General features: G+C 42.3%; 1 protein-coding gene across 9 annotated transcripts in view; it reads right to left on the reverse strand.

Moving 5' to 3' along the window:
* CDK15 (cyclin dependent kinase 15) overlaps window positions 1-14970 on the reverse strand; it is a 155218-nt gene that overhangs the window by 46234 nt on the left and 94014 nt on the right. For all 9 annotated transcript variants that reach the window (XM_060194133.1, XM_060194129.1, XM_060194127.1 and 6 more), the window contains one exon: window positions 6082-6145. In XM_060194133.1, the coding sequence (XP_060050116.1) occupies window positions 6082-6145 (64 nt within the window). The remainder of the gene's footprint in view (window positions 1-6081; window positions 6146-14970) is intronic.

Raw genomic sequence — 14970 nt, forward strand, 5'->3', positions numbered from 1 at the left:
TCTATTCCCTTCTCAATGGGAACAAGCATCAAAGAGACAGGAACAAAATGCTTTGCACGCACATCAGGAACTAATTGCCAATTTGGCAAATGCATTGACTAATGTCATGCACTGTTATTTCTAAATCCTCTCCTGTCCTTGACCCCCAGTATCTAGATGTAAACTTGGAACCATTAGTGGAGAAGGATAAAGTCTTCTGGTGCCTCAAATGGAATTGAGAGGGATTTAAACTCTGTGCTTTTGAGTGTGCTGAAATGAACCCAGCAGTACATTAATGCTCGGATTTGAGCTCACACAGCATGAGCGCTTTCAGAAACTGTGTTTAAGGAAGCAAACAGAGCCACGGCAGACCCTTTCAGTACAGCAAAAGGAGTTGGATGAAACAATCAATGACACATTAGAAACCACAACTGGGCTGCAATCATGTGGGCAGAAAAAAAAAAGTCTGTTCTTTATCACAGCATCTTGCATCTAATGAGATGGTGGCTGGACAACCTCCAGACGAGTACAGCCCCCGTTTACTTTAGCTGAGAAATGTCTAAATATTTAGTTGATTTTCTTAAAAGCCCTACACAGTTCTGTAGCCAACTGGTCTCTAAGGTATGATTTTATTAACTCTGTATTGTGCGTGCACATATATACTTAAAGGGGACTTGGAAAAATGAAGTCGGAAGATGCAAATGTTAACCTCTTTGTTTTTTCCTCTTGCATCATCAACTATTTTTTTAAGGATTTATTTATTTATTTATTCATGAAGATAGAAGGAGAGAGAGAGAAAGAACCAGACATCACTCTGGTACATGTGCTGCAGGGGGTTGAACTCGGGACCTCATGCTTGAGAATCCAATGCTTTATCCACTGTGCCACCTCCTGGACCACTCAACTATTTTTTTTTTAATATCCTCACAGTGCTTAGTTTGGGACCAAGACTGAGCCAGGTAGATCTTTCTCTTAACTGGTTCTCTACTTGTCACATATACTCTATTCCTACTGGTTCCAGTCAGACTCAAAGGACCAGGCAGGAGATGGGAGGGACTCTGAGTGCATTTTCTTGAGGACAGAGGAGAAGTCAAGATGGCCAGAGGACCTCATAAACATATCTCTCAGGGTCTACCCAAGACTTTTAACCAACACTGTGAACCATTCTGCTCTAAGCAATCGGGTCCTTTGTGGGGTGAAGCTGAGGCTTTTCAGAAGTGGCATCAGTTGGGGCTTCCAACTTGTATAAATCTATTCCAGCATGCTCCCTGTGGACTTACATTACGGATCACTAGAATTTCTCCCCTCCCCCATGGCAGGAGGCCAGCACAGCCCCAACTCTGCCAGTTTGATTAATGTGTCTTGGCTAATTGTGTGAAAGATGGCAGGCCTTTAGCAAGTGTGACCAGTTTATTGTTCAGCCAATCACAGGCGCCTTGGTTAGCATGTGAAAAGGGGGTGTGCTCTGGGGGTAGGGAGAGTGTTCTGGCGGCTGAGTCAAAGGAGGAGCATTCTGGGGGGGTCACAGAGCCACACCCACTTCTTTGAGGGGTTGTTACTATGCTCTACTAAACCTGTAAACTTCTTACTCAAAAGCACTTTTTTTTTGCACCTCCCTCTTTTTTTCAAGATCTTTTTTTTTTCCCCATGGTGCAAGCAGACAAGGCACTGGCTACTCTGCAGATGGAGTTCACGTTCCAGGGTTTTTAATATTTCACTTTTATATTTCTGTTAGAGAATGATCCTGCTGAGAGTCTGGGAATCTGCGCTCGTCAGAACCCCCTCACTGACACTTGGATATATTGCTCTGAAAGCTATCCCAGGAGAAAAGATTAGACAAAAAAAGAAAAAAAAAAAGAAAAGAAAAGAAAGAAAAAAAACAACGATACTTTTCAAAGCTTACTTCTCAATCTGCCCACATCAAAATAAGACAACTGGCCCTTTGAAGTGGAGGACACTGAGTTCTCAGCTAGCTTGCTTAAAATGGGGAGTGTGAAGGAAGTAAGCAAGGAAGGAAAAGGGAGGAAGAAGAAAGGAAGAAAGACCAGTCTTAAAATTATGCACTCTTTTTTTTTTTTACCTTGCCCAGGTTTACTCAGGTCTATGAGTCTAAACTGAAGACAACAAAATCTACAATCCTGTTTATCAGCAACCCCAGAAAACAGTAAGAGACACCTGTCCCGCTGTATTAGCAGTGTTTTGTTTTGTTTTTAGCCTGTACAAACAAAAACTGTGTCATACTCTTGATACATTCCAGAAAATTCCAGAAAAGGCAAAGCTAATATATGGATGGGCCCTGGATGATTCTCCCAATTCCTGAGCTTTCCAGTTCCCTCAAACTGAATTCAAAGTTTACGAACTCCTAAGGCTAACTTTTCCTAATTCCTTAGTCGGAAAGGGAAAGGGCTAGAAACCCCAGCCAGAGTGGCATTTAAGGCTTGCCTTCATGACATTTTTCCCTGGCTCTAGTCTATTCCTTTAGTCATTGGAGTTCAGAGTTTGGAAGCAGCAGCAACAACTGGGGGATAGAGAGTAGTTAGAAGGGACTTCCTGGTTCACACAGGGAAGGCTCTAGACACAGAGTAAAAAATAGTCCTTCACTAAGGATCCCGGTTCAAGCCCCCAGCTCCCCACTTGCAGGGGAGTCGCTTCACAGGTGGTGAAGCAGGTCTGTAGGTGTCTATCTTTCTCTCCCCCATCTCTGTCTTCCCCTCCTCTCTCCATTTCTCTCTGTCCTAACAATGGCATAGTAACAACAACAATAACTACAATAATAATAAAAAACAAGGGCAACAAAAGGGAAAATAAATACATAAATAAATATAGAAATAAAAAAAATAGTCCTTCAGACTAAGTTACCAGTGGTACTGATCCTGTGCACAGACTATGCTGGGCTGGAAGATTTGCAAGTACTGGGTTAAGCCGTTTTGGCTGGACTTAAGGTTACAACACCCTTCTGGAAGTTTAGAGTGGGCCATGGCTGCTCACTGCCAAAGTCCATGGGAGCAGCACTCATAGTTAAATAAATGTTCTGGTAACAAGGAGCACTGCAAAATGAGCATGGATACAAACACTAACTCTCAGAAACCCAACAGAATGTCATATCCATCTGTGGAGACCCAGTAACACAGCCTGGTAGGCAGTAAGTGCTTGAAATGTGTTGACTTGATTCAGTGACATCCTCACTACAAAACAATGCAAAGAATCAGGATAATGTTGGGCCCAGAGAATTCTCTTCATTAATAAAATGCTGCACCTTACTTTGAAACCACAGCAAAATGAAAAATGAAGCATATTTCCCAATTACCTGATTTAGTACAGAAACCAGCAGGGAAGCATTTTGACCAGGTTTCTGACCAAGGCCTTATGCATTAAGGACCCCTGTTGGCTGCCGGGACCAACCTGAAACCCAGGTGTTTGAGGTTTGGAAAAACTGTTTATGTCCACCAAAGCTACTTTGCATTGCTATTACCCAAATTATTTTCTTGTGAGCTGTAATGTGAGTGCTCAGCCTGGTGCACCGCCACCCGGCTGTCCAAATTATTTTCTGCATCCAACCTGTGACACCAAATTTCTTTTCGTATTGATGTTAGGAAGCGGAGTGGTTCCCAATTTCCACTTGGATAAGACATCTGTGCTTGCAGGAAGGAATAGGTAAACAAATGTGGGGAAAGATGAGGAGATGAGGACCAGTTTTTTTCTAGAAACCATGGCAACTGGGGATGGAGCAATGTGGTTTGCACAAGAAGCCTATTCTTTTTCTCTCTATCTCAGAACAAAGAGAAAAGGTAATATCCCAAGCCCTGTGGTGAGGAATGGCATTTTCTGAAGATGCTAAACTCTAGCAAAATCATTTACAAGTGGCAAACCATTTGTAAATGACACTAAGGTCACTTAGCAATGCATTATCAGAGCAACTGGAATGAGTTTATAGTTAGTATTTAGCTCATAGTGGGGATTCCTTAATCCTAGTGAGTTCAAGATGCCTGATCCTTATGTATAATTTTTTTTAATTTTTCTAGTACTATTGAGAAATAATTGATGCATATTACTACATAACTTTAAGGCACGGACTTCGATGGTTTGATTTACACGTTATCGTGAGGTGATTACCACCACAGGTTCAGTTAATAGCCATCTTCTCCTAGAGACACAATAAAAATGCAAGATGGGTGAGGCACTTTTCTCCTCACAGTGAGAACTCTCAGGGTTTATTCCCGTAATAACTCTCCTGTGCATCACTGGAGTGTTAGCTGCACTCAGCATGTACATTCATACCTAGCATTGATTTATTTTATAGCTGGTGTTCCTTTTGACCACCTCCCTTCTATTCTCCACTCCCCTACTTCTCTTTCTAGATACTTCTTTTTTCTGTGTACAACTTTTTTACCAAAAGTATAAAAAGTTGGAGACAAGAGAAAAAAAATCCAGCTTTCCATGTCTTCTATTTTCCTTTCTAGTCATCTTCTGAAATCTCCCTGGAGTTTATTACTTCCATGAAACCTTCCAGAATACTTTCATACCTAAATTGGAGAGGGCAACAATTTGGAGAAAATATTTAAAAGAATGAATCAATCTAAGAACAGTAAGAATAGAAAGTGACTTGGTGCATGTTCATCCTAGCCTTGTCCTTATCTGTACACAAGTACCTGCCCTTTAATCCTGCTACCAAGATTGCAGCTTTCTTAAGGCCATTACTTGCTTGCCCAGGATTAAATATGGTCTTTTATCCTGTAACTCGCTGCTTTTCTCTTCCTTCTTGTGACTGTTGGATAATCTGGCCTCTCATGACCTTTAGGACATTTGTCAAATATTTCCTTTATGAACAACACTTCTAGTACTAATCCAAATCCACCCCCAAGAGACAACCTTGCAGAGTCAAATGGGTGCTAGAAAATGACCAAATGTGGGGCCAGGCTGTGGTGCACCTGGTCAAGCGCTCACATTACAGTGCACAAGGATCTGGGTTTAAGCCCTGGTCCCCACCTACAGGGGGGAAGCTTCACAAGTGGTGAATCAGGGCTGCAGGTGTCTCTCTGTCTCTCTCCCTCTCTATCTCCCCCTCCCTTCTCAATTTCTCTGTCTCTACTCAATACATAAATATTTAAAAAAATTGTTCCTTAAAAAAAAGAGAAGTAAAAAAGGAAAAAGAAAGAAAGAAAGATAGAGAGAGAGAGAAAGAAAGGAAGGAAGGAAGGAAGGAAGGAAGGAAGGAAGGAAGGAAGGAAGGAAGAAAGCAGAAAGAAAGAAGAAGAAAGAAAGAAAGAAAATGGCCAAATGTGGGGCCGGGTGGTGGTGTACTTGGTTGAGCGCACATAATACAATCTGCAAGGACCCAGGTTCGAGCCCCTGGTTCCCACCTGCAGGGGGGAAAGCTTTGTGAGTGGTAAAGCAGGATTGCAGGTGTCTCTCTGTCTCTCTCCCTCCCCCTTCCTCTCAATTTCTGACTGTCTCTATCCAATAAATATGTAAAGATAATAAAAAATATTTTAAAAAGAAAAAGAAAATGAGCAAGTGTGAGGCGTAGAGGGCACAGATAAAAGCTGAAATCGTCTAGAAACATTTTACCTGGATTATCATGGGGCTAACAGGACTCTACTTCTATCATACTAGTTTTTTTTTAATGTTACATGAAGTACAATGACCTCGAAAATAAATGCAGTGATAGTCATGAGACTTGAAAGCAAGACCATTTCTTGAGTTTTTCTTTCAACCCATGAGGTAGTTGGAAATGAATGTAAAATCCACAGTAACAGTAATTTCAATTTCTTCTTCCTTTCTTCTATTTTTTTCACCTTAAACCAAAGCACTGCTCAGGTCTGGATTATGGTGGTTCAGGGCATTGAACCTGGACCTCTGTGCTTCAGGCATGAAAGTGTGTTGCAACATTATCTGATCCCAATTTCAAATTTATATTTAGACTGTATACTATGAGTTGGAAGACTGGCTTAGCCTCAACTATTATTTCAGTCTCCTTCTTAGAAGAGAAATCTTGCTGAGACATATCTTGGTTGTTGATTTAAGATGGGACAAACAGATTGTGTAGCCAATGTTCTGATATGGCTAATTCTCAGAGCACTCAGAAGCTGAAATCATTATTACCTGGGTTGTAGTTAGGTAGCTTGGAGACTCCAGGCCAGGTGTCCTCTGTGGGAACTCCCAACACCTATATGTAAACAGAGAAAGATGAGTGGGGGGTCCAGGTGGTGGCGCACCTGGTCAAGTGCATACATTGCAGTGCACAAGGGCCCGGGTTCAAGCCCCTGATCCCCACCTGAAGAAGGGAAGCTTCTCGAGTGAAGCAGGGCTGCAGGTGTCTCTCTGTCTCTCTCCTTCTCCCTCTCTCTCCCTTCCCCCTCAATTTCTCTCTGTCTCTATCCAATATTAAATAAAGAAAAGAAAATAAAAGAAAGATGAGTGGGGAAGATGAGATGGATGGAACAGGTAGAAGGACATGGAATAGGTAGAAGGACAACCAGAGAGCTACAGGGGAGAATTAGATGTGTGCCATCTTACATCAACTGATGTACAGAAAAAAAAAAGGGAATGTTGGTATTTCCAGCATTTGTAGTTTCATGGACAATACTGCATTATATTGGTAAAGTCCCAGATGGTTAATTTTATACATCATTTTGCTAGGCTAGGAAATGTCCAGATAACTGATAAAACGTTATTTCTGAATGTATCTGTGAAGGTGTTTTCCCAGAAAAGATTAGCATCTGAATTGTGGATTAAGTAAAGAGATCCCCTTTGAGCAGGCATCACCCAATCTGGGATGCATTGGATCGACCTTCCCGTGGTACATCTCGTGAGTACCCTATTCATTGGGGAAACTGACGATCCTTCCTAGCCGACTGAATCCACATGGATCCCAGTCACTTTCAAAGCCAGCAACAAGCAGCTCCTGACAGCTTTCAAGCTGTTGGTCCTGCTCTTCGAGTCCTCCAACTTAATGTTGAGGGGCTGTCCTTTGCCAAACGCATTCTTATTGGTCAATTGGCGATTCAGCATCAGGCAGATGTTATCTGCCTACAAGAAACACATATAGCAGTCGATGAAGCTGCTCGATTCACCATCAGTGGATTCGATTTAATATGCTATAATCTCCATCCTAAACACAGCTGAGCCATCTACGCCAAATCGTGTCTTGCGGACGTTTACCATACGGCCTCTTCGACCTTCTACGACTCCATTACTATTGGAACTATTCAGCTCGTCAACGTATATAAGCCTCCCAGTGCCTCATGGAATAATGAAGTCCTGCCTAGCCCGAATCACCCAGCCGTTTACGTTGGAGACTTTAATAGTCATCACCAAGACTGGGGATATTCCTCCACTCGTGCTGATGGCTCTATCTTAGCCGACTGGGCTTCAGCGAATGACCTCTCCCTATTATATGATCCCAAACAGCCAGGCTCTTTTCACAGTGCTAGATGGAATAAAGACTCGTCACCCGACCTATGCTGGATTAGCACAGTCAACGGCCAAGCCTTTCCCGCTACGAGACAAGTTCTCAAGATCTTCCCGCACAGTCATCACCGCCCAGCTATCATCCACATTGGTCTCCAGCTCCCACTGATTCTGTGCTCGGAGAAACTAAGATGGAACTTTCGGAAAGCAAACTGGCGTCTGTTCAGTGATCTTACCAACAAATCTATTCCTGCAATTCCAATTAACTCTATCCCCCCTGAAGATTCCTACAGGCGCTTCCACCAAGCCATCTTCAAAGCAGCTTCCCAAGCCATTCCTCGTGGGAGACATGCTAACTATACGCCTTGTCTTGATGCTGAATGCAAGCAACTACTAAAGCAGTATGATGAGTCAGACGACCCAGATGTGGCTGACCATCTCTTTGCCTCCCTGGATGCAGCACACCAAGCCCGCTGGCAACAACTCACGGAAAGTCTGAACTTCACCCACTCAAGTAGGAAGGCCTGGAAGCTTCTTCACAGACTGGGTGCCGGTAGTCAACCCCCTCCCATCTCCCATCCTCCCGTATCTCCAAACTCAGTGGCCAGTCACCTAACTCAAGTTGGACGTGCTAAGATCGACCCAGTCTGGAAAAGAGAAGTTTCCCATGAGTGGTCATCCCACTTCCGGTTATCTTGTCCATCTCCAAAAATCTCTCCCTTTACACTGTCTGAACTGGAAGACGCTTTAAGACGCTTTTTTAAGAGGGTTAAACTGGGAACAGCTGCTGGCTATGATAACATCACCCCAAAACTCATTCTTAACCTGGGTCCCACGGCAAAGAAGTGGCTCGCTTCATTCCTGTCCCACATCTTGGAATCTGAGTCTATGCCCAAAGTTTGGCGTCGTGCGAAGATTATAGCGGTTTTGAAACCAAAGAAAGACCCAACACTGGCCGCCAGCTATAGACCAATTTCTCTCCTCTCCGTGTGTTACAAACTCCTTGAGAGGCTGCTTCTGTCATGTATTTCTCATCTTACAGAGAAATTCCTATCACCCGCCCAGGCTGGTTTCCGCCCAGGAAGATCTACCTGCAAACAAGCCCTGGCCCTCTCAACTTACATTGAAAATGGATTCCAGAAGAATTTAAAGACGGGTGCTGTCTTTGTTGATCTCACAGCAGCCTATGACATGGTCTGGCACTGTGGTCTCCTAGTCAAGATCTCAAGATGCCTGCCTCCATGGGTGGCCAACACTATATCGTTTCTTCTCCAAAACAGAAGATTCCGGGTACATCTGGGTGACAAGTCTAGCAGATGGAGACTTGTCTCAAGTGGCCTCCCCCAGGGCTCTGTTCTGGCTCCTACGCTATTTAATATTTACATCAATGACCTCCCAGAAACTTCTTCAAGAAAGTTCATCTACGCCGATGACATCTGCTGTGCAACTCAGGCATCCTCGAGGAAACACTCACGAAAGTTCGACATCCTCGAGGAAACACTCACGAAAGACATGCCTCTGATATCTGATTACTGTAAAAAATGGCGACTAATCCCTACCACTGCAAAAATGGTATCATCTATTTTCCATCTACACCATGCCTCGGCCTCACGTGAGCTTAATGTGCAGCTTGGTGATACGAGAATCCGGCATGAAGCCCAGCCAGTCTATCTTGGCGTTACTCTCGATCGTACTCTGTCATTTCACAAACATCTCATAAAAACTGCAGCAAAGGTGGGCACGAGGAATAACATCATTGCAAGACTGGCCAGCTCCTCATGGGGCGCAAGCGCTTCCACACTGCGATCATCATCTCTGGCATTATGCTATTCCACTGCAGAATACTGTGCCCCAGTTTGGTTCCGTAGCCCCCATGTCCACTTGGTCGATTCCAAATTATATTCCTCCATGAGGATAATTTCTGGAACCATCCGTTCCACCCCCGTTCCATGGCTGCCAATTCTTAGCAACATCGCCCCGCCAGATATTCGTCGGGATGCGGCATCATCTAAGCTCATTTCCCACATCTACGCTCGACCGGACCTGCCAATATACGCGGATATCTTCGCCCACCCTGTTCAACGCTTGACGTCTCATCACCCAATCTGGTCCCCTACACCTACACTGAACTTCTCTGTTCCAGTCTCTTGGAAACAGAGTTGGCAGTCAGCTGAGGTAAAGAACAAACACCTCATCACAGACCCCCTGCAAGCGTCAACCCGGCTTTGACCTAGCACGTTATGATTGGGCTCTCCTCAATCGCTACTGAACAGGCCATGGCCGGTGCGCCGCTATGTTCCATCGCTGGGGAGCCAGAGACGACCCGAACTGCCCCTGCGGCTGCAGACAGACTATGACCCACATAGTCAACGACTGCCACCTCTCCAGATTCAAAGGAGGTCTCGAAACTTTACATCAGGCTCAACCTGATGCTGTTGACTGGCTACGGAAGAAGGGCAAACACTAGAAGAAGAACCCAATCTATTAGAGACTGTAGTAGAACAATAACATAGACGAAGAACAAATTCTCTCTTTCTTCTTCTACCCCTGACATCAGAGGTTCCTAGACTTTAGACTTTGGGACTTATACCATTAGCTCCCTAGATTCTCAGGCCTTCAGATGCAACTGAAATAATATCACTAGCCTTTTAAGTTCTCCAGCTTGTAAACACAAATCTCACCTTCAATCATGTGAGCCAAGATACTTCTGGAGGTATGGCTATGGAGTAGGAGGTGTTTCAGATCACTTCCTTCATGAACTAGAAAAACGTCCCTCATAAACTAGAAAGAGCAACCAAAAAATCACCTGAAAACTCAACAAAATACAACTGGGATTTCTTCGAAAACTCACTAAGTGAATGTAGACACATGTGGCCAGTGGGTAGAAAAAAGGGTTGAGGGAGGAATACTCCAAACTGAAGCCAGACTTCTTTGGCTGGCACCAAACTGCAAATGGCTAATGGCAGCAAAGTAGGGATTACCAGGGGCAGTTCTTCTGAGATTGAGTTAAAACTACTTTAAAAAAAAATAACCTAAAAACTCACCAATTTACAACTATAATTTTTTTCCTCCAGGGTTATTGCTAGGGCTTGGTGCCTGCACCATGAATCCACTGCTCCTGGAGGTCATTTTTCCATTTTGTTGTCCTTGTTATTGTTGCTGTTATTACTGTTGTTGTTACTGGATAGGAGAGAGAGAAATGGAGAGAGGAGGGGAAGACAGAGAAGGGGAAAGAGAGATAGACACCTGCAGACCTGTTTCACCGCTTGTGAAATGACTCCCCTGTAGGTGGGGAGCTAGGTGCTCAAACCCGGGAGCCTTACACAGGTCTATGTGCTTTGTGCCATGTGTGCTTAACCCGCTGTGCTACCATTGGCTCCCACCACTATGACTTCTTAAGATGCTTACTTAACCACAAGTAGATGCAGGCAAGCATTGTCAGTGGATGGAAAAGGAATGAGGGAGGAGTTCTCAAGAATTAATAAACTACCTAGTGGCAGCTGATGCCATTCTGGTACTTATAAAACAGAGCATGTGGCCAAAGGAAGGAAGACAGGGAATCTGGGGGCCTTAAAGTCTGAACTCAGGTGGTCAAGAAATTGACCTGTCCACAAGGACCACCACGATATAAGGCAAAAACCTGACTGGGAACTAATCCTGCATGGGCTGTACATGCACTGGCACCCAGCTAGAGAAATTAATCCTGCTTCCTCTCTGAACACTCAGGAGAAAAGAATTCTTCTATACTGTTCCACCAGAGGCTGGAACTACAGCTGGGAGACACTATACCGACATAACAAGACACGAAACTGGCCTAGTGACACAGGATAAAAATCTCTCCTCCCCCACAAAGATACATAAATAGGCAAATCCAACACCTTAGCCACAGTGCCTCCTGCTAGCACACTAAATGTATAACTTGAGAAAAAGACAGTGATGACAGAAACTCTAAATAACCAGACAAACACAGGTCTGGAAAAAGATAAGATAAAGTTCAGAAAACTCATTATGAAATCAGTTTAAGAAACTAAAAACATACATAGATTCAAGAACTCAGAGATGACTTTACCAAGAAATTACAAAGTATACAAAGGAAAAAAAAATTTCAAACAGGATATGAAGGACACTTCGAATTCAGTTCAGGCTGAGCTAAAAGCCTAGGAAGTAGACTAAATCTGGTGGAACAGAAAAGGAGAAAATATCAGGATATTCTACAAGACAGAACCATCACACTCTGAATCTAAAGTTGTTGGAGATGATGGGTTTAGGAAAAATGAAGCATTTCTTCGTGAAATAGCAGATTCATTAGAAAGATGAACATCAGAGTTATTGGGATGCCTGAGGAAGCTGAGAGGGAGAGGGAGCTGGGTGGTGGTGCACCCGGTTAAGTGCACATAGTACTAAGTGCAAGGATCTGAGTTCAAGACCCAGCTCCCTCATCTGCAGCAAGGACACTTTACAAGTGGTGAAGCAGGTCTGCTGATGCATATCTTTCTCTCTCCCTCTCCAGACCCCTCTCCCCTCTCAATTTCTCTCTGTCTATCCAGTTAAATGCAAAAATGGCTGCCAGGAGTAGTAGATTCATAGTGCTGGGACAATAACCCTGGAGAAAAAAGAGGGGAGGGGGAAGCATCAAATATATTCAAAGAAATTAGAGCAGAGTGTATTGCACCAAAGTAAAAGACTCTGGGGTGGATGAGGGAGGAGAGTTCAGGTCCCGGAACATGATGGCAGAGGACCTAGTGGGGGTTGTATTGTTGTGTGTGGAAAAGTTCTCTCTGGAGAACTTGGACTAGTACAGGTTTTGAGCCTATATTTTTATTAACTCAGTTATTATTCCAAGGCAGATCACAGCCTTGCTTGAAGTGATATTCTCATCATAGAGTACCTACTGTTCAATGACCATCCACAAGGATGCTATATTGGGAGTTAGGATATAAAGATCCAGGGCTAACTGTCCCTCTGCCTGACATCAGATGACTATATACCACACAGGAGACACTTGACAACTTAAATTGTACCTCAGCATGGGCTGCTTCCCAATGTGCTCAAATTAAAAGGATTCATATTACTGACCTTTAGGCAGTGGGGTGTTGGCGAAAATTGATCCCAAGACTAACTCCAGTCCTTTCTACCAAATACACCTTATCTGCTTATTTTCTCTGAGGTCTAGCAGCCTAGAATGTGGTATTTATTTTTTGTTTTTTGTTTTTAACATGTGGATTATAATAATTATCAACAGTACTTGAAAAAGAGCTCACAAATGCTTTGGAATATTACATTAAAGCTCTGTTTTGTTTGTTTTTAAATGAGTATGATTATAATGCTTTTGGAATAAATACAAAAATCAAAGCATTTCTTATTTTCAGATGGTACAGATTTTGTGCATTATCTTATAGGACCCATTCTTTTAAGATAATCATAAAAGCCTCACATCAGTTGTATCTAGTAATCACAAAACACTATTTTGAGAAATACTGGTGGCTTCCATTCCACCACTCAATATAATTGCTTCTTAGAAATGTGTCTCAATATAATTCTTTTTAGACATCTCTCTTCTAGAAGTCTATTTGTAAAGTACTAGGCAGAGATACTAGCTCTTTTGTTATAGCAGGAAGTCAACTGACTAACAGTGACAGATAATAATCAATGAGGAATTCAGAATCTTAATGTCTACCAGCTTGCTGACCAGGACTCTGGCTGAGAGGTATATTTCGTGGTGCTTGTTTAGCTTGTCTTCAGACAAAAGACATTATAGGGCTATTTTCCCCTTATATAATAATAATAATAATAATAATAATAATAATAATAATAATAATAATATAATCCATCCAGTAAAATCTTCTTTGATCCATTCCCTAAACAAACTGAAAAGCTGCTGAGAAGATTACAGCTCTTCCCCATCATCTACCCTAAAACTAAGCCTGAGGAGGATAGGGAACACTAAGAATCCTAGAATCCATTTTGAAAAAAACCAACTGGACTAATTCTTCTTTTGTGGGAGAAGGTCAAAGGATTGGAAGCTAATTCTTCTTTTCTAACTTATAATCTTATGTATTTGCAACAGTGAGCATGTAAACAAGTGGGTGTGGTTCACATTGACCCATGTCTTCTGTGGACTAACAAAGCACAAGGAAAAGAAAGAGAATAAAGAGAAAACAACAAAGGAAATAAAATAATGATTATATTTTTTAAAGGTAAAAGTGATCAGAACTGTTGTATAATTACTTCTTCAGATGTTTAGTTAAAACCAACAAAAATGGCTGCAAAAAAATTCTGAAATATTATGCTAAAAGTTTTAAGCTTGAGATTCAGAAAGTTCAAACAAAATTCAATATCCTTTATTTGGAAATGTGATGCTTAGTTTCTATTTGAAAGTTATTGAATTCTTTTTCACTTGAGAAAATTACTAAGTCTCTACTTCACTTTTTGAGAAACTGGAAAACTAGAAACTTTTGATTTTCTCCCTCCCTGAAGGCTCTTAAAAGGCCACTAGTGAGTGCTCTATTTGAAACCACAGTGGGCTGAAGGGCTGTTTATAAGCCTTCCTTGGGATGGGAACTAAAGGCATCTTTAATTAATGAATTTAAACTTTGCATAGTTTTTTTCTGATTTTAGAACCACATCTGGGATTATTTGCTAAAAAGTACTTATTGAAAGGCCTAGATTTCCTTAAAACAAACAAACAAACAAAAAACTGGGGTGGGGGTAGATAGCATAAAGATTATGCAAAAAGACTCTCATGCCTGAGGCTCCCAAATCCCAGGTTCAGTCCTCTGCACCACCATAAACCAGAGCTGAGCAGTGCTCTGGTTAAGAAAAAAAAAAAAGTTTGCAAACAGATTCATGCCTGAAGATCTCAAAAAAAACTGATCAGAAAGTAGTAGTGTTAGCTATTTAAATGTGAACAGACATACACACAGAGGCATTTTAGGAGAGTAAAGTAAAGACTTAGGACTTCTCATTATGTCCTTATTCTTTTTTAAAAATTTTTTTGCATTATCTTTATTTATTTATTGGATAGAGACATCCAGAAATCGAGAAGGAAGGGAGTGATAGAGAGGGAGACAGACACCAGCAGCACTGCTTCAACACTTGCGCAAAGCTTTTCCCCTGAAGGTGGGAACTGGGGGCTCGAACCTGAGTCCCTGAGCACTGTAATATGTGTACTTAACCAGGTGCGCCATCACCCAGCCCCTGCATGTCTTTATTCTTAAGAGTGAAGCCTCATGATAAAGGTTGAGGAAAGTCATGGTTCGAAGTCAAGAAATATAGGATACATACAAAACTTACAAAGCAGCAATCACTACATCACATGTTTAACAACCTAAACTAGTTTTCCTATTGCCATCTATGGAAACCATGTTTTCAATATGACAAAAAGTTAAGTAGCTATTTTTAATCTGTTTCATTTTCTAAACTGCTTGAGATACAGTAGCATACAGCACAACAAGCACACTGCTGACTGTACACAGTGGAAAATGAGACTCAAGAAATCTAACTTTGGTAGGGGGGGAGATAGCATAATGGTTACGCAAAGAGACCCTTATGCCTGAGGCTCCAAAGTCCCAGGTTCAGTGC

This window comes from Erinaceus europaeus, chromosome 7 (assembly GCF_950295315.1).
Source record: "Erinaceus europaeus chromosome 7, mEriEur2.1, whole genome shotgun sequence".
Classification (NCBI taxonomy): domain Eukaryota; kingdom Metazoa; phylum Chordata; class Mammalia; order Eulipotyphla; family Erinaceidae; genus Erinaceus; species Erinaceus europaeus.